This window comes from Giraffa tippelskirchi, chromosome 7, assembly GCF_054371585.1.
Source record: "Giraffa tippelskirchi isolate mGirTip1 chromosome 7, T2T-mGirTip1v1.2.pri, whole genome shotgun sequence".
Lineage (NCBI taxonomy): Eukaryota > Metazoa > Chordata > Mammalia > Artiodactyla > Giraffidae > Giraffa > Giraffa tippelskirchi.
The window spans coordinates 3746479-3767405 of record NC_137281.1 but is presented as its reverse complement, the minus strand read 5'-3'; the positions used below and the strand labels follow the sequence as shown (position 1 = coordinate 3767405).

At 45.9% G+C, this 20927-nt stretch overlaps 2 protein-coding genes across 2 annotated transcripts; both read left to right on the top strand.

Moving 5' to 3' along the window:
* Window positions 1-1276: 1276 nt before the first annotated feature.
* Window positions 1277-6522, top strand: LOC145513558 (cationic amino acid transporter 3-like). Its single transcript, XM_081510289.1, has 11 exons — window positions 1277-1669; window positions 2218-2376; window positions 3664-3841; window positions 4033-4145; window positions 4317-4539; window positions 4689-4828; window positions 4944-5046; window positions 5226-5410; window positions 5607-5773; window positions 6047-6155; window positions 6322-6522. Exons 1-11 carry the CDS (start codon window positions 1297-1299, stop codon window positions 6441-6443), a joined length of 1872 nt encoding a protein of 623 aa, XP_081366415.1. The 5' UTR covers window positions 1277-1296; the 3' UTR covers window positions 6444-6522.
* Window positions 6523-13874: 7352 nt separating this feature from the next.
* LOC145512520 (cationic amino acid transporter 3-like) lies at window positions 13875-19898 on the top strand. Its single transcript, XM_081506359.1, has 11 exons — window positions 13875-14247; window positions 14817-14975; window positions 15806-15983; window positions 16186-16298; window positions 16468-16690; window positions 16867-17006; window positions 17111-17213; window positions 18387-18583; window positions 18780-18946; window positions 19214-19322; window positions 19777-19898. The coding sequence occupies exons 1-11, from the start codon at window positions 13875-13877 to the stop codon at window positions 19896-19898; spliced, it is 1884 nt and encodes a 627-aa protein (XP_081362485.1).
* Window positions 19899-20927: the final 1029 nt, after the last annotated feature.

Here is a 20927-nt window from a genome sequence, read left to right as displayed (position 1 = left end):
CACCTAGGCAACACAAAGCTATCAATTAAGATCTTATGACTCCGTATCTTAGGACTCAGGTCGTATCTCTGGACTCAGGTCATAAAAGCCATCTGTCCTGCGTCAGATGCGCTCTAGAAGGCTGCAAGAAGTTTCCCTAATAAACAACAAGAGGTGGCGGGACAGAGAACTATGTCTGGACTTGACCCTTGAGTTAACAAAGGCAGCCCCAGCTCTCAGAGCAGAGCCTGCTTGCCAGGTTGCCCTGGAATTAACCCTTGAGTTAACAAGGCAGTTCTTCAAGGCACGTCCTGCTCGCAGGTTGCCCCCCGCAGTTGGAAACTTTTGCTTCTGTGGGGCAGGAAGCTTTTCTTTCCAGGTTCTTTGCCCAGTCTAATAATTAAGTCAGCAAAAGTCAGATGAACAAGTTTAATTTGCTATGTACTGGAGTCCAATAAAAACTCTAAGCCACAGTGACAGTCAGGCAGTTGAGGCTTATACACTCCCTTGAGCTAAGGAGAAGGGAGTAGGGATCTGGGGCTTCAAGGAGAAGAGAACCCACAGGAAAGATGAGAAGAGCAAATGCTTGGTGAACAAAAATTTGCTGTGCCATGCAGACAATAGTCTTTCTGAGATAAAAATTTATCTCTAGTAATAACTCTCCTCCTAAACTACATTATTTTGAGCAGTTAAGGTTCGGGGAGGGGGGCAAGAAGCTTCTGAGTCTGTTGGGTCTTCATTGCCTTCAGCTCAAAACTATCCATCTTCCAAAGGGGCACAATTGCGAGGGAGACATAATCCACTCTACCTCATTTCTCTTTAAACAACCTTTCCAGTAACTTTTTAAAAACTTAATTAATTAATGGCTGCACTGGGTCTTTATTGTGAGCAGGCTTTCTCTACTTGCGGCAAGCAGGGGCTACTCTTTACTTCTGGTGCGTGGGCTTCTCATTGCCGTGGCTCCTCTTGTTGTGGAGCACAGGTTCAGCAGTCATGGTGCCCTGGTTTAGTTGCCCCTCAGCATGTGGAATCTTCCTGGGCCAGGGATTGAACCCGTGTCCCCTGTGTTGGCAGGTAGATTCTTAAACACTGTGCCACCAGGGGAGTACCTTCCAGTAGCTTTGAAACACGTTAAAAGACTTCTTTATGTTTGAAGAAACCAATGGAGAACTTGCCCAAAATGTCCTTTCACCATCTGCCCCCCATCACTCCATTGCTCCATGGAATTGGCCTCCCAGGGCCAAGGGCCAATGGACATTCTTCACGGCTTGGCGTCTTCCTTTCTCAGCAGATCACAGCTCCTCAACTCTATCTAGGATGCGGTGTCAGGATCCCCGCCAGTGTGGTCAGAAGCTGGTCCGCAGGCAGCCACTGAAGCCCAGCGAGGTGTCTGAGAGTCCTGTGGTCCATCATCTGAACATCTTCCACCTGGTGGTCTTGGGTGTGGGGAGCACCCTGGGGGTTGGCGTGTACATCGTGGTTGGAGAAGTGGCCCTGTTCATCGCTGGACCAGCGATCATCATCTCCTTCTTGGTGGTTGCCCTGTCTTCTGTGTTGTCTGGACTCTGCTATGCCGAGATTGGGACACGGATATTGTGGACCGGTTCTGTGTATCGCTACAGCTACATCAGCGTGGGAGAGCTGTGGGCCTTCATCGCTGGCTGGAACCTCATCCTGTCCTATATCGTTGGTGAGATGATGGCTGGAGAGGTGTGGGGCTTGAGACCAGGAATTTGGAGTGGGGATTTGGTCTTCAGTCATTCTTGAGCACTTTGTCATCCACTTAGTGAGGGGAGGAGAGTAACAGTGTCAGGAAAACTCCACAACTTCATTCTACTAAGCTCTCTCTCTCCCTTTCTTCCTCCAGAGGAAAGCAAACTGTGGGGAGTGGGTGAGAAGGAAGCATGCTCCATAGGCTCATCCCCTCACCGTATTGAAGTCTCTGCTCAGCTATTGACTTCATGGAGTTTCCGTTAGCCCTGGATTTAAATTTTTAGTCCTTTATCTCCCAGACCTCTTCTTCCCTCTTCCCTGTTTTCTTGCATAACATTGATGTCTCACTATAATATGAAACTGTTGACATATTTTGGAATCACCTGGGTCTACTCTGCCCACCTCATGAAAAGAAACTCTTTGAGATTTGGTGTTTTGTATTTTTCCTCCCCAAAATAAATGCCATGGTGCACGAAAGGATTCAATTCATGTGACCAATGATTGTTCCTTCTTCTGCTCCTGCAGCCAGCGCAAGTGTGGCCAAGGCCTGGAGCTCCACCTTTGACAGCCTGATTGGGAACCACATCTCTCAGGCATTACAGAAAAGTTTTTTTCAGTACATGCCCGACTACCTGGCCACGTACCCAGACTTTGTCGCCCTGGCCGTGGTGCTGCTGTTCACAGGTGAGGCAGGGGTCAGAGTTAGCATGAGAAGAGTGGGGTGTGGAGGGGGAATTGAGGTGGGAAAGGCTTGGGGTGGCAGAATAATGGGGTATTAGGACTGAGAAGAAGGGTCTCGGGTATGGCTTCCCTGGTGACTCGGTGGTAAAGAAACTGTCTGCCTATACAGGAGTTGCATGTTCAATCCCTAGGTGGGGAAGATCCTCTGGAGGAGGACATGGCAACCCACTCCAGTATTCTTGCCTGGAAAACCCCACGGACAGAGAAGCCTGGTGGTCTATGGTCTATGGTATCACTCAGAGTCAGACACAACTCAGCAACTGAGCACACACACACAATCCATCCTCCAAGAAGGGTCTGGATGTGAGAGAGAGGAAGGCAAGACATAGACTGTGGTTTCCCATCCTTGGCAGTACTGACCTCCTAGGCTGGAATATCCTTTGGTGTTGGGGGCTGTGTTGTCCGTTGTTATTGTTGTTCAGTCGCTAAGTCATGTTCAAGTCTTGGTGACCCCATGGACTGCAATACACCAGGCTCCTCTGTCCTCCACTATCTCCTGGAGTTTTGCTCAAACTCGTGTTCATTGAGTCAGTGATGCTATCTAACCATCTCATCCTCTGCCACCATTTTCTCCCTCTACCTTCAATCTTTCCCAGCATCAGGATCTTTTCCAAAGAGTTGGCTCTTTGAACTGTAGGGTTTTCTTAATTTTTATCATTGTCAAATAAGTAGCATTCCAGGCTTTCCCCACTAGACACCAGTTATGCCTGTCTCCCAAACTGTGACAATCCAATATTTGTCTCCAGACATTGGCAAATGTCCCTTGGGGTGCAAAATCAACCCCAGCTTGGAATCATTTACTTGGACAAGTTCCTTCTGCTGTTTTAAGACTAAAGATGTGATTTTAGTTGGGAGACAGCTCACATAGCATAAAACTAACAATTTTACTATTTTTCCTCAATTTTATTGAGATATAATTGACATACAACACTGTATAAGGTTAAGATGTTCAATGTGTATATTGCAAGATGATGGCCACAATAAGAAATTAACCACCTTAAAGTATACAATTCTGTGACACTTAGTACGTTCGCAACATTGCACAACCATCACCTCCATGTAGCTCCAAACATGTCTATCACAACAAAGGAAACCCTGCACCCACTGAGCAGTCACTTTCCATCCATCTGCCCCCCTCCCACAGCCCCCAGCCCCTGTTAACCACCAGTCTGTGTTCTGTCTCTATAGATTTGGTTATTTTGAATATCTCATATTCCATCTTTCCCACAGGGGCCCTTGCTCTGGGAGCTCATGAGTCACTTCTGGTTACCAGAGTGTTCACAGGCATCAATGTCTTGGTTATCATCTTCATCATCCTCTCTGGCTTCTTTAAGGGAGACCTACACAACTGGAAGCTCACAGAACAGGACTACAAGCTGAACACATCTGGATCTGGGGACATTTCTAGGTTAGGGTGGTACCCTTGACCTTAGTAATGCATGGACTGAAGGGTGCACAGTTGGGACTAAGAGACCAGGGCTGATGGATCCAAATGATGGGGGTCTGGAGCCCAGGACTTGTGATATTAACCAAGGAATCCAGTAGAGATGGCTGAACACACCTCACCCATGTTCTTCCTCATTCCTTCTCTCATCATAGCTTGGGTCCTCTGGGTTTTGGAGGATTTGTGCCATTTGGCCTTGATGGAATTCTCCGCGGAGCAGCGACATGTTTCTATGCACTTGTTGGTTTTGATGTCATTGTCACTAAAGGTAACATGGTCATTGTGTGTCCCATCAGGGGTTTAAGGACAGATTGGGCTGCCCCTTGGGCACAGGGGTGGGTAGAAGGTTAGGCTTATTTTCATGGTACAAGAAGGAGAGGGATTTTGTGCTTTCACCCCAGTGTGCTTTCCTGACATGGTACCTCCATCACTGTTGCAGGGGAAGAAGCCCTAAACCCTCGTCATTCCATCCCCTGGAGCATCTTGATCACGATCTTCATCTGCTTTCTGGCGTACTCTGGTGTCTCAGCAGCACTCACCCTCATGGTGCCCTACTACCTGATTCACCCTGAGAGCCCCTTGCCGCAGGCTTTTCTCTATATTGGGTGGGACGTTGCCAGATATGTCGTGGCTGTTACCACCCTCTGTGCTCTTACGTCCAGGTCGGTATCATGGTTTTCTCCCTGTCTACGGTCAGATGCTCAGGTATCCCAACACTTTGGGGTTGAGAGACAAGAGATAGACACCTTACACCTTGTAGACCAGGGAGCAGATGCTCAGTCTGCCCTCATGTTCCTATTTTCCCTTCCAGACTCCAGAGCATTTTCTTCCCCATACCCACAGTGATCAGGGATATGGCAGGTGATGGGCTCCTTTTCCAGGGACTTGCCAATGTCTTTGCTTGCACAAGAACCCCCATCATGGCCATCATGTCTTCTGGAAATCTTGCAGGTGAATAACAAACCAACTCCTTCTTTGATCAATTTCTTTAGCTTGAGTACTTCCTCTGGTTTCTCACCCCCTCCACCATCTCCCCCTCCACCATTTTGTTTTGCCTTCATCCTAGGGCTCCTGGCATTGCTCTTCAATTTCAGTGACCTTCTGAACCTCATGTCAATTGGGAATCTGCTTGTTTACTCCCTGGTGTCTTTCTCTGTGCTTGTCCTCAGGTGAGACTCCACTTTGGTCTGGGGTCTTGGACTCATGGGGATTGATGGGGCGGTAACCATCTTGTGCCTTCATGCTGCTTTCTCTATGTCCTTCTCTGCTTAAGGTAGGACAGATGTGGAATAGTCTGTGTGATGTTGGATGAGTATGGGCCACTCTTAGCATAATACCTCTAATTCAGGTACCAACCAGAACAAAATTTAAGCAAGAAGGAAGAAATTGATATTTCAGAATGTGAAGCAAGTCTTTTAGAACCTGTACCTGAAGCAGGAACCTCAAACATCCTGAAGACTCTGTGGTATCCTATCAACACCATCCCCACCCAGAAGTCTGGCCAGATTATCTATGGATGCACCTTACTGCTTGGTGAGCATTGGGATTTCTCTTTGGTCATATTCTGATATTGATGGGAAGAGTGGGAGTGTATATATTGTCAGTTGAGGAGTCTTGGAGATACGATGACCCTTCCTGATGGGGGCATCCTGGGGAGGGGTGTGACCCGAGGCCCTGACATCTTTGTCTTCCGGGTCCAGCCTGTTCTTCTCCTCCTTGACCCCTGCAGTTCTCCTGCTGACCATCCTGAGCCTGATCCTGGCCCAGTGGCCCAGCCAGGTGTTCTCTGGAGACCCCGTGCTCACAGCCGTGGCTGTGCTGCTGCTGCTGCTCATTACTGGGGTCATGGTCATCATCTGGAGGCAGCCCCAGGACCCCTCTCCTCTTCACTTCAAGGTAGGTGACCTCATGTGCCCAAAGTGTCCACCTTGAGTGAATGAGGTTTGCATGCTTTGAGATTTAAACTTCCTCTGCTGTCCCAGAGAAGAGGAGAAGTTGCTTAAACAAACAGACCCTTCCCTGATCCACACTCAGTGCTTTACACACACAATCTCAGAAGGCACTGAACACACAGCCTGAAAAGGACTAGAGTCATCTCACCCATGTGGAGCAGGGTCTCCCTCTCAGACGTCTGGGCTGTGTCCAGGGATGAACTGACTCTGCCCACAGGTCCCTGCCCTGCCTGTCCTCCCACTGGTGAGCATCTTTGTGAACGTTTACCTGATGATGCTGATAACCCATAGGACTTGGACCCAGTTTGGTGTCTGGAATGCAATTGGTAAGTGACTTTTTGGGATAAAGAGACCTCTTGAGTGGCTGAACCCAACCATCTTCCTACCATTTCTTCCCTATATTGTGTCAGACACCATAATAGGAGCCCATTTTGCATTTGTAAGTGAGGAGAAGCCCTAATTTTCCTTCTCATTGTCTCATTTCTCTACTAGGATTTGTCATATACTTTGGATATGGGATCCGACACAGCTTGACAGGGAACAATCATCAACAGCCACCAGCCTCCACCCCCCAGACTCTTGACAAAAACATCCCTGGTGTTGAGTCATCTTAACCACAGGAAGTAGATGCTGTGTGGAATCCCTCCAGGCACTGGAGGATCTGCTGGTTTAAGGGGCACTGTGAGCCTCTATCAGAGAAGGCAATGGCACCCCACTCCAGTACTCTTGCCTGGACAATCCCGTGGATGGAGGAGCCTGGTAGGCTGCGGTCCATGGGGTCGCTAAGAGTCGGACACGAGTGAGCGACTTCACTTTCACTTTTCACTTTCATGCTTTGGAGAAGGAAATGGCAACCCACTCCAGTGTTCTTGCCTGGAGAATCCCAGGGACGGGGGAGCCTGGTGGGCTGCCGTCTATGGGGTCGCACAGAGTCGGACACGACTGAAGCGACTTAGCAGCAGCAGCAGCAGTGAGCCTCTATGGACTGTGAAGGTGGATGCACTTAGAGCCCTGTATTTATTGTTCATGGAGAAAGTGACTGTAAAGTTGTATAAATTTTCAATAAACTTTTTAAAGTTTAGAAAAGTGCAGCAAGATGAATTTTCACAAAGAAATTACAATGTAAGCAGCAACCAGAAGAAGAAATAAAATTCTAACCTGCACATAAGAGCTCCTCCTCCTGCCTCTTTCTACTAAAAACACAAGAGATTCTCACATGGGAAGGAAACTCAGGTAACAATATATGTGTCCAGTACTGCACTTGAAATATTAGGACAAAATATATTGGAAGTAAAACGAAAAGAACAGATACACTGTGCAAACAGTAACACGAGAAAGCTAGCATAGCTGCATCAATATCAGACCAAGCTGACCTTAAGGAAAAGAGAGTAATAACAGATAAAGTGGATCCTTTCATAATGACAAAGGGATATGCTCATCCGTGCCTTTCCTCCAGCCTTGATATAGTGTCAGTAGTGAAAATAATCATTTTTCTTGACTTTTCTGTCTCAGACTCTTACAGCTGCACCGTAGAGTTGATTAGGAAAAATTCTTAATTGGGAAAAAAAATCTGCATTGCCAGAGGTGGGTCAAGGGGGTGGGGAGTAAGGGTTTGTTGATAAATGTTGGGGGGAACTGAAAAATAGGGAGTGAAACTGAAAAGACAAGTTTAAGCTGTTGCAGGACAGAATGCTTGAAATGGAGATTGTGAACAATGAAGACAGTGGTTATAACGAAGTAGAGGATTGGTCGTGAGATTGAGCAACTGAAATAGAGTGAAGGAGGGATGAAAGTCAAGAAACTGAGCATCAGGCTTCCCTGGTAGCTCAGTGGTAAAGAATCTGCCTGCCAATGCAGGAGACACAGGTTTGATCCCTGGTCTCACAAGATCCCACATGCCATGGAGCAGTTGAGGCCACAAGCCACAACTACTGAAGCCTGCATGCCCTAGAACCTGAGCTCTGAAGCAAGAGAAACCACTGCAATGAGAAGCCTGTGCACTGCAACTACAGAAAAGCCTACTCATCAACGAAGACCCAGAACAGTCATAAAGAAATAAATTAAATAATTTTTTAAAAAGAAATGGAGTAGAAAACTTATGAGATGAATTAAAACTAGATAGAAGAGGGGACTTTGCCAGTGGTCCAGTGGTTAAGAATCCACCTTCCAATGCAGAGGACAAGGGTTTGATTTCTGGTCAGGGCACTAAGATCCCATATTCCATGGAGCAACTGAGCCTGCCCACCACAACTAGAGAAAAGCCTGCCTACCACAGGAAGACTCTTCACACCACAGTGAAGAATCCCAGGTGCCACAACTGAGACCCGGCACAGCTAAATAAAAAAACAACAAGTATTTTTTTTTTTAAAGTAGGTGGAGGAGGATGAACAGAATTAGGAAAAATCACCAAATTGAGAGCTGTGATGAAATTAGAGGCATAGGACCCAAGTAATGGAGACTGAAACTGTTGGGTAAAACTTTGATGGAAGAGGTTGACATCACCTGATCAACATTCTTCCCTTACTTCTGTGGGCTTCCCGGTAGCTCAACTGATAATCCACCTGCAATGCAGGAGACCCCAGTTCGAGTCCTGGGTTGGGAAGTTCCCCTGAAGAAGGGATAGGCTACTCACTCCAGTATTCTTGGGCTTCCCTTGTGGCTCAGCTGGTAAAGAATCTGCCTGCAGTGCAGAAGACCTGGGTTTGATCCCTGAGTTGGGAAGATCCCCTGGAGAAGGGAAAGGCTACCCACTTCAGCATTCTGACCTAAAGAAGTCCATGGACTCTATAGCCCGTGAATTTGAGAGTTGGACTATAAAGAAAGCTGAGCGCCGAAGAATTGATGCTTTTGAACTGTGGTGTTGGAGAAGACTCTTGAGAGTGCCTCGGACTGCAAGGAGATAAAACCAGTCCATCCTAAAGGAAATCAGTCCTGAATATTCATTGGAAGGACTGATGCTGAAGCTGAAACTCCAATACTCTGGCCACTTGATGCAAAGACCTGAATCCTTGGGAAAGACCCTGATCCTGGGAAAGATTGAAGGCAGGAGGAGAACGGGATGACAGAGGATGAGATGGCTGGATGGCATCACTGACTCGATGGACATGAATTTGAGCAAGCTCCAGGAGATGGTGAAGGACAGACACAACTAAGCATGCATGTAACACATAATGAAAGAATCCCATGTACATAAAAAGCTCTTACAGATCAACATTCCTTCTGGGCAGAAGAAATGATTAGACATTTTTCCAAGGAGGAAATGCAGATAGCCAACAGGCACATGCTCTGTTGAAGCACGGTTTCCAGCACAGCCTTATACCTCATCCAAACAAAGCTCACACATCAACATGACGGGGTGCATTCCTTCAAGGTTTCAGAAGAGAGAGACTTCGTACAGAGACAGCAAGACAGCAGTTCCCTGGTGTCTGGTAAGGGAACCTTATCTCGCAAGGAGTGTTAACATGGAGGCCATGAAAAGGGGGTTATTCATCCTTATCTTCGAAACAGACGTTCTTTACCTCAATGGTTAAAGCAGATGAGCTGTGAGGGCTGGACAGGCGGTCTTAGTTCGCACACAGTTCAGGCCGAACCATGGATGAGCCAAAATAATTTCTCCATTCCTCAATATGTGAACATCTTCTCTATCACAAGCAGATAAAAAACTTAAAACCATATAATCCAGCAATTCCACCTCTGAATCTATACCCAGAAGAAGTTGAAAGCGTACTCTGGAAGAGATATTTTTACACTCATGTTCATAACAGCATTATTCACAATGGTTAAAACATGAAAGCAACCCAAGTGTCCATTGGCCAGTAAATGGATGAGCCAATGTGGTATGTACCCATAATAGAGTGTTATTCAGCACTTAGCTCAGATGGTAAAGAATCCGCCTGCCAATGCAGGAGACCTGGGTTCGATCCCTGGGTTGGGAAGATCTCCCTGGAGAAGGCAATGGCAACCCACTCCAGTATTCTTGCCTGGAGAATCCCATGCACAGACTATAGGCTTGCAAAGAGTCAGACATGACTGAATGACTAACAGACACAGAACTTCCCTAGTGGCACAGTGGACAAGAATCCTCCTGCCAATGCAGGGGACACGGGTCTGATCCCTGGTCCAGGAAAATTCCTCATGCTGTGGGGCAATCTCAGGTCATGAGCGGCAACCACTGAAGCCCGTGCACCACAACAAGAGAAGCCACTGCAGTGAGAAGTCCGTGACGGCAACTAGAGAGTAGACCCACTCGCTGCAACTAGAGAAAGCCCGTGTGCAGCAGCAACCCCCAAAATAAACCAATTATTTTTTTTAAATGGTAAAAATGTACATGGATCTAGTAGACATTGTACTAAATAAAATAACCGTGACAGGAAAGAACAGATATTGACTGCTTCCACTTAGATGAAGCGCCTGTAGTGGTCAGATTCATAGAGACAGAAAGAGGAACGGTGATTGCCAGGAACTGGGAAAGGAGAAAGGGAGAATTGTTTAATGGGAATGGAGTTTCAGTTTTGCCAGACGAAAAGCGCTCTGGAGTTTGGTTGCACAAAATGTGAATGTACTTAATGCAACTGAACTAGACTCTTAAAACAATTAAAATGGTAAATAATATGTTATGAGTACTTTACCACAATTGAAAAAAAAAAAAAACCTCTCAGAACCACATCCTGAGGGTAACCACATAAGTGTCAAGAGCTGATAGCAACACTGTTCCGCACCCACCCAACCCCATCTGCACCCCACATCCCAGGGGTAAAGGCTGTCTTCTGTGCTCAGGACTCCCCGCTTCGGTTCTTGGAGATGTCTCAGCTCCAGCCCCGCACAGCTTAACCTCGGCCTCCCTGACTGACCCAGGGCTCCAGGCTCTGCTCCAAGGATCCAGTAAGTCTCGGGTCACCCTCTTCTGTAGGAGACTGGGCGCTGAGTTCACATCCTCCCAAAGAGACCTCTGCAACCCCAGAGTGCGGGGGGTCAGCCCGGCTCCTGCCTGAGGGTGGAGAGACCCATTTTACAGATGAAAGCTGGGAGCTGTTGTGTTTGTGTGAGAATCGGTTGGGATTTAATCAGTTCCTGGAGATTCTAAGACTTCTTTTTTAAAATTTATTTTTAACTAGAGGATAATTGCTTCATAATGTTGTGTTGGTTTCTGCCATCTAACAACATGAATCAATCATGAGTATACATATGTCTCCTCCCTCCTAAACATCCCTCCCACGTACCCCCATCCCACCCCCTAGGTCATCACAGAGCACCCGGTTGAGCCCCCTGTGCTATAGAGCAGGTTCCCACTAGCTACCCATCTTACACATGGTGGTGTACATACGTCTATACTGTGCTCTCAATTTGTTCCACTTTCTCCTTCCCCTGCTGTGTCCACAAGTCTGTCCTCTATGTCTGTGCCTCTGTTCCTTCCCTGCAAATACGTTCATCAGTACCATTTTTCTATATTCCATATATATGTGTGTTAACATATGACATTTGTTTTCTCTTCCTGACTTACTTCACTCAGTATTAACAGGCTCCAGTTTCATCCACCTCAGTTTAAATGAACTAAGACACTTTTCTGACTGGTGCGCAAACAATATCAAAGATTCCCCTTGTACAGGGTTTATGGTGTGTGGACCACTGATGTCAGCCCCCTGTGAGGTGATGATCACCGTGTCTACAGGTTTCTCCTCTATGGGTGCCCAGGTGGCTGTAAGGGACTTGAGCATCCATGGATTTTGGTATCTGGGAGGAGGGCTGTATGGTGATTTATATTAAGTCACCATTGGATTTGTTAACCCAGCAACTCTGTGAAGCTGGCTCTATTATGTATTATTGGCAGTAATTTTAAAATATGGTGGTAAATTACATATGGTGTAAAATTTGCCATCTTAACCATTTTTAAGTGTAACGTTCAGTAATGGTAAGCATATTTACCTTATCGTGAAATCAGCCCCCAGGACTCTTCTCATCTTATAAAACTGAAACTATTTTATATTCATCGTATTTGAACAAGAGGAAACGGAGGTCCAGAGAAGTAAATGACTTCTCCAAAGACACAGGTGATGGTGAAGCCAAGATTCTCATCAGAGTTTTCTGGCTCTTTGAATGCTTGTTCTTGTAGCCAAAACTCAGCCTCTCTTCACTGATGCCCAACAGACGCTTGGAGACAGAGCTCTGGGTGAGGTAGAAAAGAGACGAGTTTATTGCTTTGCTCGGCAAAGGGAGCCACAGTGGTCTAGCACCCTTAGTACTGTGTCTTGCCCTGGACCGGTCAGTGAGGAGTCATAGTGTTCAAGGAGCTGGCTGTGATCAGCTCATGGGCACTCTTCCGACGGGTTGGTGGTGAGGCAACTGGAAGTCAGCATCATCAGCTTTCTGCTTCCAACCAGTCTGGGGTCTCTGTGCTTGTGGGCAGCATACAGCCAACATCTTCCACCTGCTGAGGGTTTCAGTATCTGCAAAACACCTCGAAGGACATGACTCAGAGTATTACTGTAATTCTTGAGGAAGAGCTTTGACTTTAACAGTGAAAGTGTTATTACTTTGTCTTGCTTGACTATTTTCATTCTGCATTTTCTCACTTCTCTGTTAAATTTATTCTTTGACTGATGTTTTTCTACAGATAAAAGGCAGGTGGAGGACATGGATGGCGGTCTATTCTGGGAAAGCCTCACAGGGTCCTGCTTAGTTACACTCTTAATCCAAAACGCTAAACTTGGACTTTAGAATATCACAGACAGAAGCCTGCAGATGGTAACTCATGGTCACTGGGTCAGCCTCACTCTGCAGAGCCGTGTCGTGAGGAGACATTCCGTGCCCCAAAGGAGAGGACACAGAGTCGTCTCATTTCTTTTTGCTTCTTTCCACTCTGAATAAATATGTGCTTTTATTCAATTGCTCTCAAATATTTCACGTTTCCTGGACATTTCTCTTTCTTTATTATTTTTTTTATCAGAATTTAGTTGATTTACAATGTTGTATGAGTTTCATGTGTACAGAAAGTGATTCAATGATACATATATCCATTCCTTATCAGATTCTTTTCCCATCTAGGTTATCATAGAATATTGAGTAGAGTTCCCTGTGCTATACAGCAGGTCTTTGTTGATTATATATTTTGTATATATACAAGTGTGTATATGTTCAGCCCAATCTCCTAATTTATCCCTCCTCCCTACCTTTCCCCTTTGGTAACCACAAGCTTTTTTCCTATGTTTCTGTTCTGCAAACAAGTTCATTTATATTATTTTTCAAATTCCACATAAAAGTGATATCATATAATATTAGTCTTTCTCCATCTGACTTCACTTAGTATAATCACCTCACATAATATATGTATATAGATGTGTGCACATACATACATATTCATATATGCCTATCACATTTTATTCATCCATTCATCTGTTGATGGATACTTAGGTTGCCTCCATGCCTTGGGTATTATAAATACTGTGACTGTGGACATTCAGTGCCATACAGCCAATGTTTTATAGTGTTGTTATTCAGTCAATAACTCGTGTCTGACTCTTTGCAGCTCCACGGACTGCAGCACACCAGGCTCCCTTGTCCTCCAGTATCTCCCAGAATTTGCTCAAATTCATGTTCATTGAGTTGGTGATGTTATCTAACCATCTCATCCACTGCCACCCCCTTCTCCTTTGGTCTTCAATCTTTCCCAATATTTTATAATAACTATAAATGGCATAAGACCTTTAAAATTTACATCTGAAATTTAAAAATATTGTACATTAACTATACCTCAATTAAAATAAAATTTTACAAAACCTTCGGGGGTGTTCCCTGGTGGCCTTTTGGTTACAATTCCAGGCTTTCACTGCCATGGCCCAGGTTCAAGCCCTGCTCAGGGAACTAAGGTCCTGCAAGCCATGAGCCTGGCAAACAAAAAGAAAGAAAGGGAAAAACTCTCATGATTCTTACCCACCCAAGTCATAACAATTAAGCAGTTACTGTGTGCCAGGCCCAGTGCTGGATGGACATGCTTAATGGTTTGGTGTCTTGTTTTCTCAGCAGATCAGAGATCCACAACTCCATCTAGGATGCGATGTCAGGATCTCCGTCAGTGCGGTCAGAAGCTGGTCCGCAGGCGGCCGCTCAAGCCCAGGGAGGGGTCTGAGGGCCGCATGTCCCGTTGTCTGAACACCCTCGACCTGGTGGCGTTGGGTGTGGGCATCACCCTGGGAGCTGGCGTGTACATCCTGCCTGGAGAAGTGACCAGGAACAAAGCTGGACCAGCGATCGTCCTCTCCTTCCTGGTGGCCGCCCTGTCTTCTGTGCTGTCTGGGCTCTGCTACGCCGAGTTTGCGGCCCGAGCACCTGGGTCCGGTTCTGCGTATCTCTACAGCTACGTCACCGTGGGAGAACTGTGCGCCTTTGTCACTGGCTGGAACCTCTTACTGTCCTACGCCATCAGTGAGATGATGGGGAGGGAAAGGTGTGGGAATTAAGATGAGGAAACTAGGAGGGGGGATTGGGATCCTCAACGCATTCATGAGAACTTCATTATCCACTTGGCGAGGAAGTGGGTAATAGTGGCAGGAAAAAGGCACAACTTCATTGTACCCAGGTCTATTCTTTCCTTCAACGGTGGACTAGGAACCCAGAGTAAAGGGAACTGTAGGGAGTGAGTGGGTGAGAGGGACGCATGACCCACAAGCTCATCCCTTCATCATATTGAAGCCTTTGCTCAGCTGTTGGCTTCGTAGTTTTCTTCACACTGCAGCTTAAAATTTCAATTATTACCTTCCAGCCCTCCTGGTCCCAATTTCCTGTTATCTTTTCTTGCAAAACACTGATCTCCTAACACACTGAGCAGATGACCTGTTTTGTGAATTAGCTGTATCCTCTCTCCCCATCCCGTGAAAAGAAACTCTTTGAGATTAATTACTTTGTCTGCTCCCCTCCAGGACATACATCCCATGGCACATGGTAGGGGTTCAAATAAAGTTTGTTGGTGAATCTTTCTTCTTTTGCACCTGCAGCCATCGCAAGTGTAGCCAGAGCCTGGAGCTCCACCTTCGACAGCCTGATTGGGAACCACATGTCTCAGGCGTTAAGGGGAACTTTCCCACTGCACGCACCCTCTTTCCTGGCCAAGTATCCTGACTTTCTTGCCCTGGGTGTGGTGCTGGTGATGATGGGTGAGATGGGGTCAAAGATGGGATGGGAAGAGAGGAGAGTGGGAGGGGATATGGGGTGGGAAAAGAGTTAGGGTGGCAGAATGGTGAGGGAATTAGTACTGGAAAGCATTTGTGACATGATAGACAGGAAAGCAAGACATAGACCGTAGTTTCCCACCCTTGGCACTACTGACATTCTCGGTAGGAACATTCTTTAGACTGAGGGACTGTCTTGTGCCTTGTAGTTTTTTTTTTAAATCATTGTCCGACGATTGAGTGTCCTTTATTTATGAGACAATTGTGAAGCCCATATCCAAAACTGTAACAACTGGAATGTCTCTAGACATCCCCAAAATTCCCTTGGGAGATAAAATTTCCCCAGCTCAGAATCATTGATTTCAAATGACAACTTTCTTCCTCTACACTGAGATCAAACTTTTTTTTTTCAATTGAGAGGACATTCATCTAGCCTCAAATTAACCATTTCACAATTGTTCCCAGCTTTATTGAGACATAATTGACAGACAACATTGTATAAGTTTAAGGTGGACACTATGGTGATTTGATTGTTGTGTGTGTCATGTGATACTGGCCACAAGAAGAAATTAACTATCTTAAAGTGTATAATTCAGTGGCACTTAGTACATTCACAATGTTGTACAACGATCACTTCCATCTAGTGCCAAACAGGGGCATCACCCCTAAAGGAAACCCTGTACCCACTGATCACTCACTGTCCATCTTGCCCACTCCCACCCTCCACAACCCTCAACCCCCAGCAACCACTGGTCTGCTTTCTGTGTCTATGGATTTGGTTATCTTGAATGTCTCATATTCCGTCTCTCCCACAGGAATACTGGTTCTAGGAGCCCGAGAGTCAGCACTGGTTAACAAATGGCTCACAGGCATTAACGTTTTGGTTCTCAGCTTTATCATCATCTCTGGCTTCATTAAGGGAGACCTGCGCAACTGGCAGCTCACAGAACAGGACTACACGTTGGCTGCAGCTGGATCCAATGACTCCTCTAGGTTAGGAGGGTGCCCTTGTCCACAGTAATGCATGTCAGATGGGATGGAGCTGAGAATAAGGTGGGGATAAAGAGACCTGGGGTGATGGATCTAAGTGATGGGGGTCCTGGAGGCCAGGACTTGTGGTGTGAAGGGAGGAGTCTAGTAGGGATGGATGGACTCACCTCTCCCATGTTCTTCCTCATTCCTTCTCGCATCATAGCTTGGGCCCTCCGGGTTCTGGAGGGTTTGCACCTTTTGGCTTTGATGGGATTTTCCAGGGAGCAGCAACGTGCTTCTTCGGGTTTGCTGGGTTTGATGCCATCGCCGCTACAGGTAACACGGTCATTGTGCTTCCCATCAGGGGTTTGGGCACAGGTTGGGCCGCCCTCAGACATAGGGATTGGGAGAAGATTAGCCTGCTTTTGAACATGGAGGAGGGAATCTGATTTTGTACTTTTACCCTGGCATGTTTACTGACCCAGTACTTCCTCCCATCCTGCAGGGGGAGAAGCCCAGGATCCCCAGCGGTCTATCCCCTTCAGCATCGTGGTCTCACTCTTGATCTGCTTTTTGGTGTATTTTGGTGTCTCAGCGGCACTCACCCTCATGGTGCCCTACTACCAGATTCATCCTGAGAGCCCCTTGCCGCAGGCTCTTCTCCATGTTGGGTGGGGCCCTGCCAGATATGTGGTGGTTGTTGGCACCTTCTGTGCGCTTTTATCCAGGTGAGTGTCAAAGTTTTCTCTCCATCTACCGTTAGATGTTCAGGTATCCCATCCCGTGTTATTTGAGAGACAAGATGAAGAGACATCCTGCTCCACCTCAGGTAGACTAGGGAGGAGAAACTTCGGTCTGTCCTACTTCTCCATGTTCTCACCTGTGCTTCCATCTTCTCTTCCAGCCTCCTGGGTACCATGTTCTCCATGTCTCGAGTGACGTACGCGATGGCAGATGACAGGCTCCTTTTCCAAGGACTTTCCCAGATCCATCCCCGCACACGCACTCCCGTGATGGCCATCTTGGCTTCCGGAACTCTTGCAGGTGAATGAACAAAACTCGTTCCTTCTTTGATCAACATCCTTAACTTGTACTTTTCCAGTGGTTTCTCATTCTCTCCCCATACCTTGTTTGTACCCTCATCCTAGGGGTCACAGCATTACTCTTAGAGTTCAGTAACCTTGTGGACCTCATGGCAATTGGGACCCTGCTTGCTTACTCCTTCGTGGTGATTTCTGTTCTCGTCCTCAGGTGAGACTCTGCTACACCTTGACCTGGTGGGGATTGATGGCGGAGGTGATCATCTTCTATATTCATGCCACTTTCTAAGTGATCCACTAGGCTTAAGGCAGGAAAAAAGTTGGTGGGACCATCTATGTTGGGAGACTACGGGCTGAGGTTTTTAGGTTGGTGCAAACGTAATTACAGTTTCAAATCGTGAATTCTAAATGGAGTTTAAAATTGTCATGGAGAAGGATTGGGCCCTTTCTGTTGACCAAAGCCAGCTGCAGGCATTGCAGTTTTCAGTGCATCTCATTGATTTGCTGAGCACACTTCTCAGATGTAATGGTTTCACCAGGATTCAGAAAGCTGTAGTGGATCACACTGGCAGCAGACCACCAAAGAGTGACCATAATCTTTCTTTTGATGCAAGTGCTTTGGAACTTCTTCTCAGTCCAACCACTGAGCTGGTCATCACCAGCTGTCATATAAAATCCACTTTTCATCACATGTCACAATCCGATCAAGAAATGGTTCATTGTTGTTGTTGCACAGAATAGAGAAGATGAAACTTCAAAATGACAATTAAAAAAAAAATTTCAGTCAGCTCATGAGGCACCCACTTATCAAGCTTTTTCACCTTTTCAATTTTCTTCAAATGCTGAATGACCATAGAATGGTCAGTATTGAGTTCTTCAGCAATGTCTCATGTAGTTGGAATAGTATCAGTTTTGACGATGGCTCTCCACTGGTCGTTGTCAATTTCCAATGGCCGGTCTCAATTGGTCGTTGTCAATTTCCAATGGCCGGCCTCCGAGCCCCTCTTCTTCAGGTCTCTCATCTCCTTTGCAAAATTTCTTGGACCACCACTGCGTTGTACATTCAATAGCAGTTCCTGGGCCAAACGTGTTGTTGATTTTGCAAGTTGTCTCTGCTGCTTTATGACCTATTTTGAACTCAAATAGAAAATCACTCAAATTTGCTTTTTGTCTAACTTCATTTCCATAGTTTAAAATAAATATAAAATAAACAGCAAGTGATGTTATTAGCAAAAAAAACCCCATAATGCTCATTAAAATGTTGTACAATATAGCCACATTTATTTAGAATATATTCCAATGTCAAATGGTAAATTTCAACAATGTAAAAACATGATTACTTTTATTCCAATGTAATAATATAGCTTTAATACCTCTAATTCAGGTACCAACCAGACCAGAATTTAAGCAAGAAGGAGAAAACAGAAAATGAAATTGAGATTTCTGAACGTGAAGCAAGTCCTTTGGAATCTGTACCTGAAGCAAGAATCTCAAGGATTCTAAAGAGTCTGTGTGACCCTGTTAGCACCAACCCCACCCGGAAATCTGGCCAAATTGTCTATGGATGTGCCTTACTGATTGGTGAGCAGTGGGATTTCTCTTCGATCATATTCTGAAATTGGCAAGATAGAGTGGGAGCCTGTGTCTTTGGCTGTTGAGGTGTCTCGTAGATATGATGGACTTTCCTGATATGGGCAGCCTGGGGAGGGGTGTGACCCAAGGTCCTGGCATCTTGGTCTTCTGGAGTCCAGCCTGTTCTCCTCCTTGACCCTTGCAGTTCTCCTGCTGATGATCCTGACCATGATACTGGCTCAGGGGTCCAGATATGTGTTCTCTGGAGACCCCGTGTACACAACAGTGGCTGTGCTGCTGCTGCTGCTCATCATTGGGGTCATGGTCATCATCTGGAGGCAGCCCCAGGACCCCTCTCCTCTTACATTCAGGGTATGTGACCTTATGTGCCCAAAGTGTCCACCTTGAGTGAAGGAGGTCTGTGTGCTTTAGGTCTAAACATCCTTTGCTGGACCAGGGAAGAAGGGGAGTTGCTAAAACCAATGAACCTTTCCCTGATCCACACTTAGTCTTTTATGCACCCAATCTAAGTAGACACTGAGCACACAGCTGGAATTGGACTGGAGTCTTCCCACCCCAGTAGGGTCTCCCTCTCAGATGTCTGGGGTGTGTTCAGGGATGAACTGACTCGGCCCACAGGTCCCTGCTCTGCCTGTCCTCCCACTGGTGAGCATGTTTGTGAATGTTTACTTGATGATGCAGATGACCTCTGGGATCTGGGTCCAACTTGGCATCTGGAATGTGATTGGTGAGTGGTTTTCTGTGAAAAAGAGGGCTCTTTGTTAATGTTTATCTATTTGGTCGCATTGGGTCTTAGCTGCAGCTCGAGGGCTCTTGTTGTGGTCTGTGGGCTTCTCTCTAGTTGTGACACACAGACTCCAGAGCTGTGGGCTCAGTAGTCACAGGTAACTGCTGAGTTTTGACATGTGGTCTCAGTGCAGGCTTAGTTGCTCCAAGGCAGGTGGGATCTTAGTTCCCAGACCAGGAATTGAACTCGAATCCTCTGTACTGGTGGGCAGATTCTTAACCATGGAACCACCAGGGAAGTGCCCTAAAGAGGGCTGTTGAGTGACTGAACCCAATCCTCTTCCTACTGTCCCTCCCCCGACATTGTGTCAGATGCCATAACAGGAAACCCACTGGGCATTTGTAAGTGAGGAGAGAGCCTACTTTCCCTTCTCATTGTCTCATTCCCCTCCTAGGATTTGCCATATACTTTGGATATGGGATCCGACACAGCCTGGAGGAGAACAATGGGCAACAGCCGCCAGCCTCCACCTTTCAGGCTCTTGATGAAAACATCCCTGGTACTGAGTCATCTTAACCAGAGGAAGTAAATGCTGTGTGAAATCCTTCCAGGCACTGGAGGATCTGAAGGTTCAACAGACACTGTGAGCCTCTATGGAATTGAAGCTGATAGGCATTTAAAGCCTGTATTTATTGCCAGCAGACAAAACGACTTTTATGTTGTAAAATTCTTAAGTAAACTTTTCAAAGCATGATATACATACAGAAAAGCACATGCTTCATAAGTGTGCACCAAGATGAATTTTCACAAAGTACAACAATACTTTGTGTACTTCACAAAGTACAGCCACCAGAGGAAGAAATAAAATATTAACCTGGCACATGAGAAACAAGCTCTTGTGCCAGAAGTTTGCCACTTCTGGAAGGAAACATGGGTAGCTGTATATTGTGTTCAGAGTTGCACTTTAAATATTAGGACATAGCTATGTTGGACATAAAAGGAAGGAAACAGATAAATTGTGCAAACAGTAACATAAGAAAGCTAGGAGAGATATGGTAATATCAAAGTAGATTTTGAGAAAAAGTGAAATAGTAACAGATGAAGTGGATCATTTCATAATGGTAAAGAGAAATGATCATTTTAATTCTTTTTTCCAACTTTATTGAGATATCATGTAAGAAGGTATAAATGATTACTTTTCTGTCAAAGACCCTTAGACTTACACAATAGAGCTGATTAGAACAAGCTTTTAATTGAAACAAACAAAACAAAACACCCACATTGCTAGAGGAAGGGCAATAAGATGGGAAGTAATGGTTGATTGATAAATGGTTACAGTTGAGTGGAACTAAAACAAAGTTAAATTGCAGAGACAAGATTAAAAAGTTATTGCATGAGACAGGGTGCTCAGGGCTGGTGCACTGGGATGACCCAGAGGGATGGGATGGGGAGGGAGGTGGGAGGGGGTTTCAGGATGGGGAACACATGTACACCCATGGCTGATTCATGCCAATGGATGGCAAAAACCACTACAATATTGTAAAGTAATTAGCCTCCAATTAAAATAAATAAATTTTAAAAAGTTATTGCTGCAGAACAGAATGA